A 21558-nucleotide genomic window follows, 5' to 3' on the forward strand; every position below is an offset into this window, starting at 1 on the left:
ATCAAACTGTACAGTAGCGCAATGCAGTCAGGGGGTAACGTTCTCCTGGAATCGCCAAACCCAAACTCCATTAGAGGCCAGATAGAGAACTGTGATCTGTCACTGCACAGAACACGTCTCCTCCAGAGTCCAGTGGTGGTGGCTTTACACCACTCCATCTGATGATCGGCATTGGGCTTGGTGATATGAGACTGCTAATAGATGGAAACTCATACCCTGAAGCTTTTGACATACCAGTTTTGTTTTGACTGATCCAAGGTAGGTCTCTTGGATCTTCTCCCCACTCGGTTTACCAGGTTGACAGGTCTCTCACTATGTGTGTACAGGGAGAAACTTGTCGGTCAAAGGGATCAGGACCTGCCTTGAACTAGTTAGTTGAGACATAATCCCCATACTTTAGTTTGAAAGTATGTTTGACTACTCCATGAATGTACATCTCTCTTTTCAATGCCGCCCGGTCCTCATTTGGTCACTACTTTGTCTCAGCGATGATGTCCCAACACAGGAACATGTCATCACCGCAGACGGAAATAGGAGGGGAATCAAGAAATTGGTGAAGAGCATTGCTTTTTAGCTCGCAGAGCATTGCGTACACTGATACTGCAGGTACTTCTCAGCTGAGGGCAGGACTAGCCATGAACAGCCAAGTTGGAGTTAGAATAATCTAAAATAATTTTGCTCGGAGTTCAGTGGAAGAGGACTTTACTCATGAATATTTCTGGCCGTAACCAAACATCCTGGAAGCCTGGAGGAATTTGTTTTGGACTTATCCCAAACCTAATTAGCCCATGATGTATGAGCCCAAAACAGGCAGACCATTTTCTCGAATGGAAAAGATCTGTCAGTCATTTACATGGCTGTGTTTAGTTACACCTCGTTCAGTCCAACGCAACCAGTCACAAGTCCGATTCCTCTCCTGACCTGACGGGAAGCCGTGGTGGGGACCACTTGAGATCTGGTTGACAGATGCGGTTTAGTGACTTTTCCATCCTCTCTGTAACTTTCCAGACCTCGGAGAGTTCAATTGAGTTCTGTGACCAGACGGACGCAGCGGCTGAAAGACTCATTGATTTTGTAAAGGGAATTACCGCTTTAGCTCTGGTACCTTCAAAGCATAAACTAATGTTTGGTGAAAAGCCGAAAGTAGTGGAGAATTAGTAACCAAAGAGTGTTTCTGCTCGAACCTTATTTTTATCTGACCGTAGGAAGCCATGACACGTTTGAGATTTCTAGGTCTTATAATGTCAATATATCAATCATTGGTCTAAGCTGTAATCTCTTCTGATGAACAATCCTGACAGGAGGACATATGTAGGCTTGGGTTAGAGCAAACAAACCTTGGAGACTTTGGGCTGGGATAGAAGATTTTTCTTACCGAAATACAACTTTTATCCAAGAGTGAGATCTCCTGGTAGAGTTGGAAAGCCACCCAAACCTCCTATAAAGCAGTGATTCTGGGAGGTTTCTTCACTGGACATTCAAGGGGCAGGAAATTAAATGTGGAAGGGGTCGAAATGGTGGTGTGACCTGGAATAAAGGTCATGGTTTGTAGGTAAATTTTTTGCCTGAGCGCTAAATGTGCCACATCGGTACAACTTTTCGGAAAGCCCTTTGTTAAAGTTGGTAAGTATCAGGAAGACAGGCAGGAGATCATGGACCAACTTTGAGAAGTGAAAGCCTTTTGTTCTTTATTTTTTACTAGAGCACTAACAAACAAGAGGCGCTCCTGGTGTAACACCGTGGGCAGGTACGGACTGGGGCTGAAATTCAGCCCTGGCATTTGAAATCACACAGGCCCATGTTGTCCCCGTCTCCAAGCACCAGATGGGATATATTACTAATATTACCCTGGATGGATGAAAGCAAAATTTACTACAAGACCAATATTTCTAATGATACCCGTGGCCTGCTGGGGTAAGTGGCGGAGTCAGTGACTTTGTGCTCTGTCACAAATCTTAATAGTATGGGTGTCTTGAGATCACCGATTCTCTTAACAATGTAGCAGTCAAGGTGGCCCACGACCAGACAGGCCCTTCTGGAATTTGCCAGAATTGCCAGATGGCCAGTCCGGCCCTGACCGTGGGCAACAGTTAAAGAATGGATGAACCGTCCTTTCCTTTCTTCAGGTACATGTGGTCTTTGCACTAGTGTAAGCTGACCTGTGTCCTTGTGTCCATCTTACGTATATGCTATAACACCATTACAGGAGAGGGGAGTGCGGTGGATCCCATGCGCTGCCACTGATTAAGGTTAATACAGGTGGTAAGTATAAAAAATACCTTCCAATTTATTACAACGCGTTTCGGAGAAGAACCTTCTCCTTACTGGGGTTATACCTGAGGAATATGGGTATCTGCCCTTACTTCATGCTGGTTTCGAGGCATCAAAAGCTTGCTGACCGATTTGCCTTCAAGGCCTATCCGCATGATCTCCTTCGGACCTAGCTATTAAGCTCATTGCAGTATAATACACCTGGTTATTCAGATATAGTCAGCCTTTTCATGATTTTTTTCTTTGGCAGAAAGCAGAGTTCTTGAGAAACTGTTGAGAGTTGAAGAACTTTCCATTAGAGATGATTGAGCCCCTCTCGGAGGAGCATTGATGCATCTCACGGCTCAGACATTCGTTGTGTGAGTTATGGAGGTGACGGATGGGGATTGTTCTGTACAGACATGTCCCTTTGGTGTTTTGTTTCTACCCGCAGCGCTCAGTACAGTTTAGGGCCCGGTGTTTTTATCATGTACTGATGGTGTAGTGGCTCCCAGGTGCAGGATTAAGTGGATTAGTCTCGCAAAATGTTTGTGTTTCTGCCTGTAATGAAATTACTGGAAGAGCAGATTTTATAAATATGTCTTAATGCACTCGTCTGCCAGAAATACCTGCAATGCAGAGGAATATTTATCTGCTCCCAGATGAGGATCTGCAGGGACTCATTGGTAATGCACGGTTGGGGGTTGCAAATGTTAAGGGTAGTCATCTGGGGTAAAGCACAGATTATCGCTGACTGGTTAAAGGGGTGTACCATATGCAACATGTAAGGCCAATCCACAAGTGGTGATAAGTGTATGATCAGAAGAACAGGGGTCCCAATGTCTTCTGCAGAGCAGTACTGAGCATGTGCGACCATTGCTTCAGGAGTGGTGGTCGCACATGCTCAGTACTGCTAGATTTTATACCTTAGAGATTGGCAGGAATTTCTGCATCCAGACCCCTCAGTGATCATATATTTATCATCTGTCCTGTGCATTAATGTTTTTTATTAGACCAACCCCTTTAAGCTTCTTTAACAAAAAAAAGCCTGTGCCCCAAATTGTTTGCAGACCACTGATTGAACCGACTGGAAAGCGATGCAATAAATCCTTACTAGTAACCAAGGCCTCTATTGTGTGACTACGGACAGCGCCATGTACAGGGACAGTTACAGGTCCAAGCTGTTAAGGCATAGATGCACCTAGCAAAAAAAAAAGAAATTATCTGTATATTTAAAGGAAATGTGTAATTAGAAAAGAACTTATTGCTTAAATCAAGTTTTTGTGGTACAACCTCTATGTAGAGTAGATTACACAGTATTCACCATGCACAATGTGATGTCACAACTCACCTCCTCCTCCTGTACAATGTCTGATAACACCTCTATATACAGTAGATAACACAGAATCCACCATTCACAATAGGTGATGTCGCAGCTCACCTCCTCCTCCTCTACAATGACTGATAACACCTCTATATACAGTATATAACACAGGATCCACCATTGACAATAGGTGATGTCACAGCTCACCTCCTCCTCCTGTACAATGACTGATAGCACCTTTATATACAGTAGATAACACAGGATCCACCATTCACAATAGGTGATGTCACAGCTCACCTCCTCCTCCTGTACAATGACTGATAACACCTCTGTACACAGTAGATAACACAGGATCCAACATTCACCAGAGGTGCTGTCACAGCTCACCTCCTCCTCCTGTACAATGACTGATAGCACCTTTATATACAGTAGATAACACAGGATCCACCATTCACAATAGGTGATGTCACAGCTCACCTCCTCCTCCTGTACAATGACTGATAACACCTCTATATACAGTATATAACCCAGGATCCACCATTCACAATAGGTGATGTCACAGCTCACCACCTCCTCCTGTACAATGACTGATAGCACCTTTATATACAGTAGATAACACAGGATCCACCATTCACAATAGGTGATGTCACAGCTCACCTCCTCCTCCTGTACAATGACTGATAACACCTCTGTACACAGTAGATAACACAGGATCCAACATTCACCAGAGGTGCTGTCACAGCTGGGAGGCCCAAGGTGGAAACCACCCGTTAGTCGGCACACCACCTTCTTGGATACTCCTTCCTCTGGCCAGTCATCCTTCTGTTTTGGGCCAAACTCTCTTTTCCATAGAGCTGGTGATTACCTAAATCCAGCAAAAAGAAAATCCTAATCAGATAAAATCCTTATTTTTCTCTCTTTAAGGCCTTCTAGGTGCCACAAATGAGATCTGGTATAGCGATGGATATAGTGTGTAGAGCTGCCGGCAGCAGGCACGTCCCGTCACGGGTATACATCGCTAATGAACTGCAGACGTCTGGCATTGAGGGGTCCGGTCTGGTAGACTCCTGTAATGAGTCCGGCTGGAGCTGAATCTCTGCGTAATTGACTCGATAATGACATTTACTCTGACAGAAGAGCTAGAGAAGTTCCAGCTTGTTGTTGGACATTTTTTTTCCCTGCAGGGCGAGATGATATTTCTGTTTCTATAGCTTTGGGGTATATTCGACATTATGATCACTGTTCATTCAATTTTTATTTACGGTATTTTCCTTTTATGGAATAATTCTTTTAATTTCTTGTAATACAATTTTTTTTCTCTTAAGTCTTCCCCAACCTGTGATCACTATACTGCATTACTCAAATTTAATTTAATTAAGACTGTATATAATTAAGCAAGTTTGCAATTGACTTGCTTTTTTGATCTGCAATCGTTATCCTGTGTGAGCTTTTATCTTTCATAGTGTACAGCTGGTTTCCATTGCACTCGGCTACTAGTGTCAGCCCAGACAGTAGTTACATTCTAGGAGATAAGTTAACTCCTAACATACCAACTCTCTTCAGCCAATTCGTTTCTATACAGCCAATAAAGCTGCTCACTTCCTTCCCCCTATCTCAGCTCCTGACAAGCTGCTGTTCTAAATCCTGTAAAATCATTAGCTTCAGATCAGCTTTCTTAAGGTACCTTCACACATAACGATATCGTTAACGATATCGTTGCTATTTGTGACGTAGCAACGATATCGTTAATTAAATCGTTATGTGTGACAGCGACCAACGATCAGGCCCCTGCTGGGAGATCGTTGGTCGCTGAATAAAGTCCAGAACTTTATTTCGTCGCTGGACTCCTGCTGACATCGCTGGATCGGCGTGTGTGACACCGATCCAGCGATGTCTTCACTGGTAACCAGGGTAAACATCGGGTAACTAAGCGCAGGGCCGCGCTTAGTAACCCGATGTTTACCCTGGTTACCATGCTAAAAGTAAAAAAAAAAAAAAACACTACATACTTACCTAACGCTGTCTGTCCTCCAGCGCTGCGCTCTGCACTCCTCCTGTACTGGCTGTGAGCCGGAAAGCAGAGCGGTGACGTCACCGCTCTGCTTTCCGGCTCCCAGACAGTACAGGAGGAGAGCAGAGAAGCAGAGCGCAGCGCTGGAGGACAGACGGCTGTAGGTAAGTATGTACTGTTTGTTTTTTTTTACTTTTAGCATGGTAACCAGGGTAAACATCGGGTTACTAAGCGCGGCCCTGCGCTTAGTTACCCGATGTTTACCCTGGTTACCGGCATCGTTGGTCGCTGGAGAGCGGTCTGTGTGACAGCTCTCCAGCGACCAAACAGCGACGCTGCAGCGATTCGGATCGTTGTCAGTATCGCTGCAGCGTCGCTAAATGTGAAGGGGCCTTTAATCAAAGCTCTCACTAACCTGTATGCTTATTCAAATGTCTTGTTATCTATTCTTGTAAAGATAGTGATAACAATGTAGAACAAACTACTGACTGTTGAATCTGCAGTTATAGTGCTACTTAAAATCACTGTCACTCAAGAAGAGCCCTCCCTGCCAGAAACAAGGAAGTAAGGAGACTGCAAAGCTCCGAGCTGCTCAGGAGACAACTTGAGAATACTGTTTTAAAAATTTCTTTTAAAAATTGCATTATCTTGTGAAATTAATGATCTCCTATGAAGCCCTGCCAAAGCCGCCTCCTAGCTCTCATCGGCGATTGACAGCGGCACTTAGAGATCTGAGCTATAACACCTCTTCAGTTAATGGAGTCAGTTCAGCTCTTGTGCCCGCACCCTGCTTTGTCATAAATGAATGGGGAAAAAAACATTCACCATTAATCACCCATTAAGTTCCAGCCCCGCCTCTCTCACTTCCGTGGTTTTCAACGATCTATATTTACATGACTCCAGAGATTGACTGCAGCAGTACATCATATGTACGGCATGGCAACACAGCAGCAAAAAACAAAGACCGTTGAAGACCACCGGCGTGATGGCGGTTTGGTCTGCGATTAGGCTAACTTTTAAAAACTTCTTTAAAGGAATTATCCATCGCCGCTCACTTCCATATTGGATCTCAGTGGTACGATGACGTTGTGACCCCACACACCTGCCGAGAAGCATGCACATAAGAGGTATCGAGCATGTGTCTCATTCTAATGACCAGGACACATGCTTGATAGTTGCCGATCGTGCACACGTCTCGGCCTGTGTGGGGTCGTAACATCATCGACACTGCTCCAATATGTCTCGGAAGACGCCATGTCCACTTCCCGCATGGCAGATTTGGCAGGTTGGGGAGAATGATGTGCCCCTCTCTCAGTGCGGTATGGTTTCACCGGTTATTCAGGAGGTTTTTACATTTTTCTTCCCTGTTGTGCTGTCGCCATCAGGATAGAATTGGCATTCACATCGCATCGTATTAGACGTTGCTGCCAAGGCACGTGCTGAGGTCCTCTGTTACTGCGAGTGTCTGCCCGCCGGTCTCCCTGTAATTGCTGAGCGACGTCTATGCATGCCTCTCCCTTCCCTGGCAAATTATTTCCCTCAGTGTCCTCTGACAGCCATCAAACTGGTAACCTTTAGCGAGCTGTGACTATTGAATATTCTGTCCCCATCTTCTAGGACAAGGTGGTATGTATTATAGGGAAGGCCCCACCTATGGGGCACGTGAAGTTTGGTGCCACTTTTTGCAGTTTTTCATTCTCAATGAATGGTAGGAATTTTTTCCAAAACGACGGGGAAGGAGGTTTCGCTCCTGTATGTGTTTCCTCTCTTGGTAACTGATCTCATGCAAAAATTAATAAAAACTGCCACGTACCTGATTAGATAGATGAAGCCATCTTGGATCCACCGTGTGATGTCCTATGATGACGCCATTACACTTGGCAGTTGCACATATCTAGCAAAATTGCCTTCATTATCTGTGGTGTCCTCCCCGGCAGCAAGAAAGTAGATTGTAAGCTCCTCCGAAACAGCGAGTGAGGTTGATGTCCCGTCTAGCGCCTTCTCCTTCACGGAGTACACGGTGATGTCAGCAGGGGACTGGTTCTCCTCGGTCTGCCTTGTTTCCACTTTAGTGGCCGGTGAAGGTCCTGATGTGCTGGTGACATGCAAATGGTTTTTATTCAAAATCTCCCAAGAGTTTTGTGTTTGCAGCTCTAACACAGACCTTAACGTCTCCATGGTTTAAGACTACAAACAACCCCTCAGGTAGTCTGTCCCATGATGGACTGCTCCGCGTAATGGTCACCACATAAGCAGCCACAAGCAACTTTTTTCATGTCATTGGCTGCTCCGAGCAACAGTTGGCACATGACTGGCTTCGCTCGGCAGCATTAATGAGTTGACCCGAGCAGCATTTGTTGCTTTGATCAACTTGCCCTGGGCAATGGTTGTGAGGTGATGGGCAGTCCTCAGCAATGGTTGCTTGTGACGTGATGGGCTGTCCTAGCAATGGTTGTGAGGTGATGGGCTGTCTTAGCAATGGTTGTGACGTGATGGGCAGTCCTGAGCAATGGTTGTGACGTGATGGGCAGTCCTGAGCAATGGTTGTGACGTGATGGGCTGTCCTAGCAATGGTTGTAATGTGATGTGCTGTCCTGGGCAATGGTTGTGAGGTGATGGGCAGTCCTGAGCAATGGCTGTGACGTGATGGGCTGTCCTAGCAATGGTTGTGAGGTGATGGGCAGTCCTGAGCAATGGTTGTGACGTGATGGGCAGTCCTGAGCAATGGTTGTGACGTGATGGGCTGTCCTAGCAATGGTTGTGAGGTGATGGGCAGGCCTGAGCAATGGTTGTGACGTGATGGCAATGGTTGTGACGTGATGGGCTGTCCTAGCAATGGTTGTGAGGTGATGGGCTGTCCTAGCAATGGTTGTGAGGCGATGGGCAGTCCTGAGCAATGGTTGTGAGGTGATGGGCTGTTCTGAGCAATGGTTGTGAGGTGATGGGCTGTCCTGAGCAATGGTTGTGACGTGATGGGCTGTCCTAGCAATGGTTGTGACGTGATGGACTGTCCTAGCAATGGTTGTGCATGTAGAAAAGCCGCGGAGACACCATCACGTGTTTCTCAACGCAAGCAATAAATAGCCCGGTCTTTCACCGGGAAGGAACAACCACGGGAAGGGCAGCATCCAAAAAGGAAAACCACCTATGCCAAAACATGGTATCCATCCACAGACAGCTGTTTCGGGGTATTTGCCCCTCATCAGTGTGGAGTAGGAAACTGGCTATTAGGAGCAGTGCCTAGTAAAATAACTATAAACATAAGGATAAATGACCTCGGGGAGATCAAAACATCCAACACCCCGGAGACACCATCATGTGTTTCTCAACGCAGTGATCCAGAACACTGCCCCAATCCCTTATGGGAAATATGCAAATGCATGTAGAAAAGCCGCGGAGACACCATCACGTGTTTCTACACGCAAGCTAGGACGTGATGGCATGTCCTAGAAAAGGTTGTGACGTGATGGGCAGTCCTGAGCAATGGTTCTGACGTGATGGGCTGTCCTGAGCAATGGTTGTGACATGATGGGCTGGCCTGGGTAATAGCTATGACATGATGGGGTCCCCTAGGTAATACCTATGATATGATGGGGTGCCCTAGGTAATAGCTATGACATGATGGGCTGCTCCGGTTAATACCTATGACATCATAGGGTGCACTGGGTAATAGTGATTACATGATGGGGTGTCCTGGGTAATAGCTATGACATGATGGGTTGCCCTGGGTAATAGCTATGACATGATGGGTTGTCGTGGGTAATAGCTATGACATGATGGGTTGCCCTGGGTAATAGCTATGACATGATGGGGTGCCCTGGGTAATAGCTATGACATGATGGGGTGCCCTGGGTAATAGCTATGACATGATGGGGTGCTCTGGCACCTTGATTGCCCAACGGTGGTATTAGAACAGGGTTGTTTTGGCTATGGCCGTCAACCATGAGCCGTAGCATTGCTTATATCTATGCACACACGCTCCTCCATAATGGATGTTCGTTTTTGCTGTTTTCTTCATTTGTCATGTAGAATAGTATGTGATTGCTGTGCGGAGAGTGGGGGTTGTCGCTGCATACAGTAGTAATCTTCTCTGAGACCCACCCGTCTAGTGCCGCCACATCATATCAATGCTCTCCGCCACCAGCAGCTGTCAGTGACGAATGGGAGCACTTACATTATCTGCTGGGGCGCAGCACTCTCTAATGGGCTCTTACAAGATGAAAGTGCTGGAAATCTTATAGTCACAAATCTCTATTCTAGTCCTGGCATGCTGGGAGTGGCAGCTCTGGAACATGGAGAGGATCCCTCCGTGGGTGTGGACCATTTACAGAAAGGCTTGAATATGCAGAACAGACAATGACCTGGTGTGATGAAGGTGAAGAGCAACATGGCTGCATATACACACATGAAGGGAACTGCATATAGATGGCGGCACATTGTGATCGCTAACCCGTGTCTGTGCTTATGGCCCAAAGGTTGGGGTTGTGTACATAGAAAACAATGTGCTGTAGGTGGCCATGTCCTGTAAGCCACAAATACATCTGAGGTTATGTATGATAAACACCCTCTTCACGTCCGATCTCAGCTTCACATTCTCTACTTCAGAAGAAACTGTCTGCACGGTGATGTGGGGAAAGGATATTACCACAGCTACCAGTCTCCTATGTACAAGAATATAACTACTATAATACTGCCCCTATATACAAGAATATAACTACTATAATACTGCTCCTATGTACAAGAATATAACTACTATAATACTGCCCCTATGTACAAGAATATAACTACTATAATACTGCCTCTATGTACAAGAATATAACTACTATAATACTGCTCCTATATACAAGAATATAACTACTATAATACTGCACCTGTGTACAAGAATATAACTACTATAATACTGCACCTGTGTACAAGAATATAACTACTATAATACTGCTCCTATGTACAAGAATATAACTACTATAATACTGCCCCTATGTACAAGAATATAACTACTATAATACTGCTCCTATGTACAAGAATATAACTACTATAATACTGCCCCTATGTACAAGAATATAACTACTATAATACTGTCCCCTATGTACAAGAATATAACTACTATAATACTGTTCCTATGTACAAGAATATAACTACTATAATACTGCCCCTATGTACAAGAATAGAACTACTATAATACTGCCCCTATGTACAAGAATATAACTACTATAATACTGTTCCTATGTACAAGAATATAACTACTATAATACTGCCCCTATGTACAAGAATATAACTACTATAATACTGCCCCTATATACAAGAATATAACTACTATAATACTGCACCTGTGTACAAGAATATAACTACTATAATACTGCACCTGTGTACAAGAATATAACTACTATAATACTGCTCCTATGTACAAGAATATAACTACTATAATACTGCCCCTATGTACAAGAATATAACTACTATAATACTGCTCCTATGTACAAGAATATAACTACTATAATACTGCCCCTATGTACAAGAATATAACTACTATAATACTGTCCCCTATGTACAAGAATATAACTACTATAATACTGTTCCTATGTACAAGAATATAACTACTATAATACTGCCCCTATGTACAAGAATAGAACTACTATAATACTGCCCCTATGTACAAGAATATAACTACTATAATACTGCTCCTATGTACAAGAATATAACTACTATAATACTGCCCCTATATACAAGAATATAACTACTATAATACTGCTCCTATGTACAAGAATATAACTACTATAATACTGCTCCTATGTACAAGAATATAACTACTATAATACTGCTCCTATGTACAAGAATATAACTACTATAATACTGCCCCTATGTACAAGAATATAACTACTATAATACTGTTCCTATGTACAAGAATATAACTACTATAATACTGCCCCTATGTACAAGAATATAACTACTATAATACTGTTCCTATGTACAAGAATATAACTACTATAATACTGCTCCTATGTACAAGAATATAACTACTATAATACTGCCCCTATGTACATGAATATAACTAGTATAATACTGCCCCTATGTACATGAATATAACTACTATAATACTGTTCCTATGTACAAGAATATAACTACTATAATACTGCCCCTATGTACATGAATATAACTAGTATAATACTGCCCCTATGTACAAGAATATAACTACTATAATACTGTTCCTATGTACAAGAATATAACTACTATAATACTGCTCCTATGTACAAGAATATAACTACTATAATACTGCTCCTATGTACAAGAATATAACTACTATAATACTGCCTTTATATACAAGAATATAACTACTATAGTACTGCCCCTATGTACAAGAATATAACTACTATAATACTGCTCCTATGTACAAGAATATAACTACTATAATACTGCCCCTATGTACAAGAATATAACTACTATAATACTGCCCCTATGTACAAGAATATAACTACTATAATACTGCCTTTATATACAAGAATATAACTACTATAGTACTGCCCCTATGTACAAGAATATAACTACTATAATACTGCCCCTATGTACAAGAATATAGCTACTATAATACTGCCCCTATGTACAAGAATATAACTACTATATTCTTGTACATAGGAGCAGTATTATAGTAGTTATATTCTTGTACACAGGGGCAGTATTATAGTAGTTATATTCTTGTACATAGGAGCAGTATTATAACTACTATAATACTGCTCCTATGTACAAGAATATAACTACTATAATACTGCCCCTATGTACAAGAATATAACTACTATAATACTGCCCCTATGTACAAGAATATAACTACTATAATACTGCTCCTATGTACAAGAATATACAGGGGTTGGACAAAATAATGGAAACACCTGGAAACATCAACAAAAGTTAGTTTAATATGGTGTAGGTCCACCTTTTGCGGCGATTACAGCCTCAATTCTCCGAGGTATGGATTCATACAAGGTGTGAATTGTTTCCAAAGGAATTTTAACCCAGTCTGCAGTTAAAACCCCTCCAGTCTAACTTGAATTTCTAAAATCGACCACAAATGCTCAATAATGTTGAGGTCTGGGGATTGTGGGGGCCAGATGAGATGCTCAACTTCATTAGAATGTTCCTCGTGCCACGCTTTAACGATTCTAGCTGTATGAATTGGTGCATTATCATCCTGAAAGATGGCGTTCCCCTCCACCATGTTTTACGGTTGGGAGAAGGCAGTCTGGATGGAATGCTTCTTTCGGCTGTCTCCAAGCGTACACTCGGCCGGAGGTCGGAAATGGGGTGAACGATGATTCGTCTGAGAATCACTTGTTTCCACTGCTCGAGGGGCCAATTCTGGAGGTTTCTACACCACTCTAAACGCTTGGAAACATTTGTCATTGAGAGCAGCTCTTCTGTGGAATCCAGATTTGTGCAGCTCCCAACGAACAGTTTTCGTGGAAACCGGGTCCTGTAGGTGTTCATTGAGCTCAGCAGTGATTTTCGGAGCCGTGGTCTCTCTCAGTCGACTTTGACTTTCGGCTGGACCTGTGCTTTGCTGCGGACGTTTTTTCCTTCTCTTTCAAACGCAGTCATTACTTTGGAGACAGTACCTCTTGGCACGCCAAGCATTCGGGCACTTTCTGTTACACTAGCACCTGCCGTACGAGCACCAACAATTTGGCCTCTTTGAAAATCCGAGAGGTCTGCCATTGGTATCAGGTTCTCATCAACATTCTTACAATTATGCAAAACAAACCGTTAATTTACATACACATATCACATAACACAGATAATCAACTACAAAACATTACCATATGTCACGGTTTGCACGTTTATAACATGTTCGAAGATTATGATGCCTAAACGTTAGGTGTTTCCATTATTTTGTCCAACCCCTGTAACTACTATAATATATTACTGACCTCTTCATTTATCAGAGTATTTATACCTCTTCCATTGTTTCACCTCTCAGGCGATTTACTTCTCTATTTTCTTCTTTTTTTTTTTCACTATTTTGACATTTAGATTCTTGTTTTTACTGAATTTAGTAATTGAAGCTGTATTTGACAATCTGCAAATGTGTCCTTATAACTGAGAATACCGTTTGCTTATTATAACGTCCCTATCGAGCCCGGTGTAACGTTACTGTGAGGATGCAGAGGAGACTTGACTTGGTATCTTGGGCAGTAGATGAGAGCATTGCTTTCTACCATTCATTTATATGTCTTCTGTTTGCCTCGACAGATAGAAGAGGAAAAGCCGACCCTTCCAGTCAGTCCTAACCAGCCAATGCCAACTCAGGATCCCTCTGTCAAGACGCCCGATTCTGCCGCCTTGACAATAGAACCATCTCCTCTGGATAAGAATAAATGCTTCTTTGCCGATGAGTCAGAACCTCTTCTGCGATGCGACTCTACGTCCAGTGGTTCCTCTGCTTTAAGTAGAAGAGGCTCCTTTATAACCAAAGGTAACTGAACTTGGGTTCACTTTGGTGGCAGTCACGCCTGTGTATCAAAGCCTGGATCTTCCTTGATGGTTACCTGAGCTACCTGGAGAATTTCAGAACCAGGAGGTCATGGAACATCTTCCTCAAAAAGGGATAATCCTACTACTGATACTCAAGGGATAGACAATAAATATCACTGACGCGCCCACCAGTCATGACTCTTCTCAGTCTGGTCCAAGAACAAGTATAAGAGGACCATTGGTTCTTCAACATCTCCAAAGAGAATCCATTTCTTTCCTACCCTTTAGTGGAGTGGTTGGTACACCGAGCCCCCTTTCCTAATGCTGTATGACTAGGGTACACGTCAAGTAACTCTCCCAAATTTGGAGCAAATTAAGAGTATGAGAGAATCATTGGTTCTTCAACATCTCCACGTAGGAAAATCTTGTCTTTTCCTACTAAGACACCCACCAATCGTCCTTATAAATATGGAGCAAAATAGTGTTTGGAACTTTAATGTTTCCTACCCTTTTGATAAGTTGCAGGAACAACAAACTATCTTTACCTTATGGTGGTCCTAACATTGGCACTCCTAGAAAATGACACAGATATACCTCCACTGTTACCAAGCTGTCAAAAACTAGCAATCTGCTTCCTCCAATCGTCAGGACAATTATGCAGTTGACTGACGAGTGATGGGAGAGGGCCACGGCTGCTTTCACCGCTAGGCCGGTTATTGGGGAACTCACAGTGAATGTATAGTATATACACATCTGATTCCAACGCATGGGATATGAATAAATTCTGGTTCTGTCACTGCCAAGCTTCGCAATAATACTACCACCACCACTCGTTTATACAGGCCGATTGGTCACCCGTTAGTTAGCATATGTCTTCAGGAATGCGGTTCATAGAGCAAAAAGAACAAAGCTAATAAAATTTATTTTTTTAATATGAAAAGTAGACTGTGTTTATAAAAATATACAAAAGATGTGCCCACATACCTCCCCTGTATAACCTCAGATTGGGACTGGTCAATGAAATGCGTCAATGTCCCAAAAACTTACGAGATCACCAATTTTCAGGATAACACCCCGCTGGAGGTCCCAGGAAGGAGATATTAATGCCTTATTTCCTATCAATGCTTCTCTTTCCATAGATAAAAAACATGGCAAATATATCATTATCCTTCTGTCTGATATTAATTTGGAGCTGTTCCAAGTGATTTAAGTAAATGCGTTACGTTTGCCAGTTCGTCACAACGCCGAAAATGTCTCCCATAACTGTAGGACCTATGCCATTCATAAAAATCTCAATGTTCATAACTGGAATCCGGCTCCACCAAGTCTGTTATAATTCCTTTGAAGATCAAAGCAGTTTTCTATTTTTGTGTAGAATCCACATTTATACGTTTTTGTTCTTCTTACAGAAAAAAAGGACACGGTACTCCGCCAAGTTCGCTTAGACCCCTGTGACCTTCAGCCGATCTTCGATGACATGCTACCCATCCTCAGTCCCGAAGAGATCCACATCATCGATGAAATACCACAGGCCGAAGACAAACTGGACCGACTCTTTGAGATAGCAGGTGTTAAGAGCCAAGAGGCCAGCCAAAAACTCCTCGACTCGGTCTACAGCCACCTCCCTGACCTGCTGTAGCCTTGGTGAAGTCTACAATAAAGAGCTTGCCTTGAATGACAGAACGGAGCGGGTACCTTGTTTCTCCAGGCCAGTCGTAACGAAACATCATCCCCACTTATCGCATTCACCCAACCGTGGCATTGGTCGGGATGCTACGCATGCTGCAAACGTCTGTTGGATTTGCAGCTTTTGTACATATCATATCCATTTTCTGTTCAACGGAATTCTCGTCACCACGTTCGCATAACCGTTATAGTCCGTTCCATGTGACGTGAAGCCGTGGAGGTGCTCTTTGGATTCTCGAAGGCATTCCACCACAATATGGCGATATCCATTATGTTGCATAATGTAGACCACTCTTGGCACCTCTCTTATCTTCTAGTGTTCCGTAGATCACTGACCTTCGGGCCGATGGTTATAATTAAGGGGCTGGAAGTTGATATCCCGCCCTCCCGAGCTGCTGATGAGACTTACAATGCATGGTACTTACCTATATCACAGCCGGTACGAGAGTATAGGTTTCTACGACTCCTCATGGGAGGGACTTCCGTCCAGTGACGAATGGTACAGGTTCAAAAATGCTGCAGTCGTCTTAGTCATCGCATCTCCATCCACCCTTGAGGGACCCTCGCCTCATTATTTCACCCCATTTTAGTAATATCAGAAGGTATTTTGTGTTCGTAAAAAGTTTTTCTCCATGAATGTTTGCAAAGATGAAAGTCACATTTTGGGTTATTGATCTTGATAAAGGGAAGAAAATTCTATATTTTTGTTCTATTTAGTCATCTGGTCTAGTTTTTCTCAGGATGAGAGTATCTGCCATTCATTTTTTTTTTTTTTACATTTTTCATTTTCATGGCAAGACTCCCCACCACCCACAATATGGTGGCAAAATCCATGTTGTGGTCTAAACCATTGCCTCGTTCCTCGTCATAGGATCCCAACATGGCCTTCGTTTGCCGACACGTCCACTCAGACTTTAATTCATGGAGCTATCAGGCAGAAACATGTTCTTACCATCTCTTATATAAGGGGCTTTGGATTTTTGGGCACCTCCCATAATGTGACTAGTTGCATTGTTTGGCATTTTTCTATGATTTCTACGTGACCGTTTTCCTTTTTTTTTTTATTACTTCGTTTTTATTCAGCAGTGTAAAAAAAATTACTTTCTAGAAACCATCACTAAGCTGCTGTTGACAGATCTTACTATGGTTTTATTTTAATAGTAAGCATAGTTTGCATCCTTCTACTCAGCCATCTTTTATTTTTACTCCTAAGAGAGCAGAAGTGCACCGGATTGACCGACCCATCCATTCAAACAGGGACACGAGACCCTCATTCATGTTTTCATAGGGGCTCCCAATAATGGGACATGTTGCAACGTGAATAGGTGATAAGGTGATGCAGTAGGACACTGAAAGTACCAAGAAAAGCCACATTGGAACAGATCTGTCTACAGCAGCTTGCTGACGGTTTCCAGCAATCCTTAAAAAAATAAACAAAAACACAAAATATTACAAAAATATGAGACCGTGTTGCATCTTCAGACATCACTAGTGTTAATAAATGGAGGAAACACCGTAGACCCCCAGGATATAATAAAGTTTCTATTAATTATAAGTATTAGCAGGCATTGGCCAATTATATGAACACCATATAATTTCTGATATTTAATAATATATCTTTTATGCAGGTGGGAGTTCTTTCTTTTCTCATGTGAAACGCCCCCAAAAATCCCCAGCTTCTTTTCTTCATGCAGAAATGAAGTAAATTAACTGGAAATATTCCGCCTTCCTCCAGCCACCACTAGGGGGAGCTGAATGCATACAGATCTAGTTACTGAGGATAATGGGAGCTGTGTATACAGTAGCCCCCTGAGCTCCCCCTAGTGGCAATGCAGGTGTACAGACCTCTTCACCTGTTACTCTTGTTCTATCTTTGTTAGGGGTCTCCATTTAGTTCATATTACATGACTCTCCTTTACGGGGGAAGTCTACATCCAGTTGAAACCATTATTGTGTTTCCATCATGTTCTGATATAACTTTTATTGCCTTGGAGAATTATTTCTGCCTGAAATTGTCTACTAAAAGTTCAGACAACGTATGTGATCAGACTTCTTCAGCAACTACAGTAGCCACTGAAATACTAAAGGTCCACTTACTTGGGCAGATGTTGGCCCATAACAGACGCCGAGACATGGCGGGTCAGTGCCTGTTTAAAGGCCCCTTTTTCTAACTTTATGGGAACGATCGATCTCATTAACGATCAGTTTGCCTATTGTTGGCAGCAAGAGTCGAGCAGAAAGATTTGCAGTCCATGACCTCCAGACCAGAGCCCTGAGAACCTCCTCCTACTTGCCTGTATCCACGGCACTTCTTCTGACAACAAGCCATGCCTACTAATGAGAAGATGGCGGCAGGTATAAAGAGGTCACAGGGCTCTGGTTTGGCGGCTGTTGACTACCAATATGTACTCTGGACCAGGCTTGCAAGCTGCCGCCTCCTTTCTGTCATGCCACGACAAGGGTCTGCTAATGAAAAGGTGGCCTAGGGATGCCGGCAAGAAGGAGGAAGTTGCAGGGGTCTGGTTTGGTGGCTGTGGACCAGGATCTTGCGAACCTCCTCCTCCTTGATGACATCCCCAGCACCTCCTCTGATTTAGTATGCCTGCAGGTGTCATGCCACTACAGGGGTCTGCTACTCAAAAGGTGGCCTGGTGATGCCGACAGGAAGGAGATCGCAGGGCTCTGGTTTGGTAGCTGTGAACCAGGGTCTTGCAAACCTCCTCCTCCTTGCCGGCATCTCCAGCACCTCCTCTGATTTAGTATGCCCACAGGTGTTACACCACGACAAGGGTCTGCTAATCTAAAGGTGGCCTTGGGATGCCAGCAGGAAGGAGGTGGTCTCAGAGCTCTGGTTTGGTGGCTGTGGACCAGGATCTTGTGAATCTACTCCTTCTTGCCGGCATCCCCAGCACCTCCTCTGATTCAGTATGTCTGGAGGTGTCGCACCACGACAAGGGTCTGCTGATAAAAAAAGGTGGCCTGGGGGTGCCGGCAGCAAGGAGGAGGTCTCAGAGCTCTGGTTTGGTGGCTGTGGACCAGGATCTTGTGAACCTCCTCCTCCTTGCTGTCATCCCCAGCACCTCCTATGATTTAGTATGTCTGGAGGTGTCACACCACGACAAGGGTCTGCTGATCAAAAGGTGGCCTGGGGATGCCGGCAGGAAGGAGGAGGTCTCAGAGCTCTGGTTTGGCACGGAGACCACTGTACCAAGGTCCCGCTAATCTTTTTGCTCAACTCTACCGGCAGCACTTTTGTTGGTTACGGAGAAGCAGCTATAATATATATTTTTTTGGCTGCATAAATGATGCGATCAGCCAACGAGTGATCCCACTGATCAGCCGATCTCTGCCATCTCATGCCCAGTGATCCGGTACGAGCGTTTTTACTTAGTTTGGCTGATTATCGGCCAATGTAAAAGTCACAGTTGATAAAGATGAGCCGCTTTTTTTTTTTTTAGAAACGATCAAATAGCTGAATCTGTGTCTGAGTTTTCAACAGACGTTTCGGGCAAGTTCTTCTCTGAGTCCACAACCTTTCCTCATTCCTGTTCATGTTTGAATCACCCTTTCAATTCTGAAATATTTTCTGGTGCTTTTTTTTGTTTGTTTTTTTTTTTTGTTTGTTTTTTTAACTTGTGCTCCAAAACTTGTCTGATTTAAAATTGAGAATTGTCTTTAATAGAACTAATTTATTAGTAGATGTCACCGGACAATACTTCTGTACGTTTACTTCATGAAGATGAGATATTTCCATGTACTTATACCTTACTAGTAAGCAGTCAGATATGTTAAGCATTAAGCAAGTGCGTTTCTTTATTTTCTTGTTTTCTAAGAAAAATATAAAAAATTACTATTTATATTTCAAGAGCTGTTTGTGTTGTTTGATTAATGGTGAAGGGCGCCGTCCACCACCGCCGCCAACGTGCGTTTGTTATGTCTGTCTCGTGTCAATATTTTTAGTACATATTTTACATGCGACCTCCATACCGGGCAGGGTTATCTACAGTATAACGATTATTTACAATGAGATTTTAATTTTTTTGTTCCATTTTAACCCTTTTTCAGCAGGTTTCAAAGAAATTTCACATTTTGGACAAGCAAGACCCTCTAAAAAAACCAAACTATTATTCACCGATGTTCTGAAAAAATTGCAGCCAGCACTTTACACTCTCGCGCTCCTTCATGCAACTTGGATATGATTAATTGCATTTTATCAATAAATTTGATTAAATCTGAATATTCATTCAAATTAATCTGAGACTTGGGCCATGTTCCCACGTAAGGATAAATGTTGCATTATTTTTTTTCCCACTGCAGATTTTATTTATTTTTTTATGCTGAAAATTTGCATTTCACGGTTCACACAAAGTGATTTAGTGGAAACTCATTGTGTGCTTGCAGGGCCCCATGTAATAACATTGGTCCAGGTGCGTGCCAATGTTTTGTCAGATCACATTTGGACCAAAAATATGGTGCATGAGCCCTTACAGCAAACTAACGCAGACTAGATCAGTTGGGTGGTGTAGTAAATCCTGCCGAAAAGTTCTGATGCTGTTGAACTGTGCAACTTTTTTTCCCCTCTATTTTTCTATGGATCTCATAAAAGATACACACAAAAAACGCACTGGTGTTTGTCCACTGAAAAAAAAAAAAAAAAAAAAGCATTAAAAAAATTGCTGTCAAATTTGCGCCAAAAAAGAGGCAAAATTGGTGCAAATTTCTGTTGTGTGTATTTTGATGCAACTTTGCAGCATGTGGGAGCATGATCTTAAAGTTTGACCTAAGCACAGCCTACGATGTGAAATCTGCCACATGTTAATCCACTCCAGAAATGGCCTGAAGGTGTGATTACATATTTTATCACGCTTTTGTAAAAATAACAACTATGATATATGCTACAGCCAGAACACATATCATAAAACTGATAAGGGAATAAGTTATAGAGGGAAAAATGAGTCCTCTTTCTTCCTGATCTCACTTGCTCATCCCCTACACAGATACAGAACCCTACACAGATACAGAACCCTACACAGATATAGAACCCTACACAGATACAGAACCCTACACAGATACAGAACCCTACACAGATACAGAACCCTACACAGATACAGAACCCTACACAGATACAGAACCCTACACAGATACAGAACCCTACACAGATACAGAACCCTACACAGATACAGAACCCTACACAGATACAGAACCCTACACAGATACAGAACCAGGAAGTACATTTATTTTTCCCACTTTTCTAATTTCAAAGAAATTCTTGTGCTCCTGATATTTGTACTTTTAAGCTTCGACCCTGGTATCCTATATATACTAATCACGGCATATGTTATATAGTGCTTGATGTATGAGAGATAAAACCTTGGCTGTGAAAGGGTCAAATGGCTTGTTTGCTGCAGATAAACTATCATTTGGGTTAAGAGAGATCGCTCCTAACGTTCCGCATAAACACGCTCCCCCAATGGTGCACAGAGTCGTAACTGGTGACGGAAAATGTCAGATGTAAGTACAAGCACAGAAAAAAGTTGGAGAGAATTTTACAACTGATTTGAGAGAAATTTAAAGAAGTTGCCCGAGGTTACAAGTGAGTAATATCTATATGGCACAAATGTTGAAAAACACGGGGTTCTGTCTGTCGCAAGACCATGTGCAAGATTTTTTAGTTAGTTTTAATGAAGTCACCAGTGTGGCATAGGTGTCCTCTATGATGAGTGAATGTGCTTGGATAAGGTGTTATTCTGTAGAGGCAGACACATTCAGACTAGCAGCTAAACTTCCATTGTTGATGAGAGAACATGCTTGGATAAGGTGTTATTCTGTA

At 42.8% G+C, this 21558-nt stretch overlaps 1 protein-coding gene across 1 annotated transcript in view; it reads left to right on the forward strand.

Annotated features, from left to right (window-relative positions):
- Window positions 1-19593, forward strand: part of TNFRSF21 (TNF receptor superfamily member 21) — an 89796-nt gene extending 70203 nt beyond the window's left edge. The window contains exons 5-6 of the mRNA XM_069728192.1: window positions 13821-14043; window positions 15452-19593. Of these exons, the coding sequence (XP_069584293.1) occupies window positions 13821-14043; window positions 15452-15681 (453 nt within the window). The 3' untranslated portion in view covers window positions 15682-19593. The remainder of the gene's footprint in view (window positions 1-13820; window positions 14044-15451) is intronic.
- Window positions 19594-21558: the final 1965 nt, after the last annotated feature.

Source organism: Ranitomeya imitator, chromosome 5 (genome assembly GCF_032444005.1).
Source record: "Ranitomeya imitator isolate aRanImi1 chromosome 5, aRanImi1.pri, whole genome shotgun sequence".
NCBI lineage: Eukaryota > Metazoa > Chordata > Amphibia > Anura > Dendrobatidae > Ranitomeya > Ranitomeya imitator.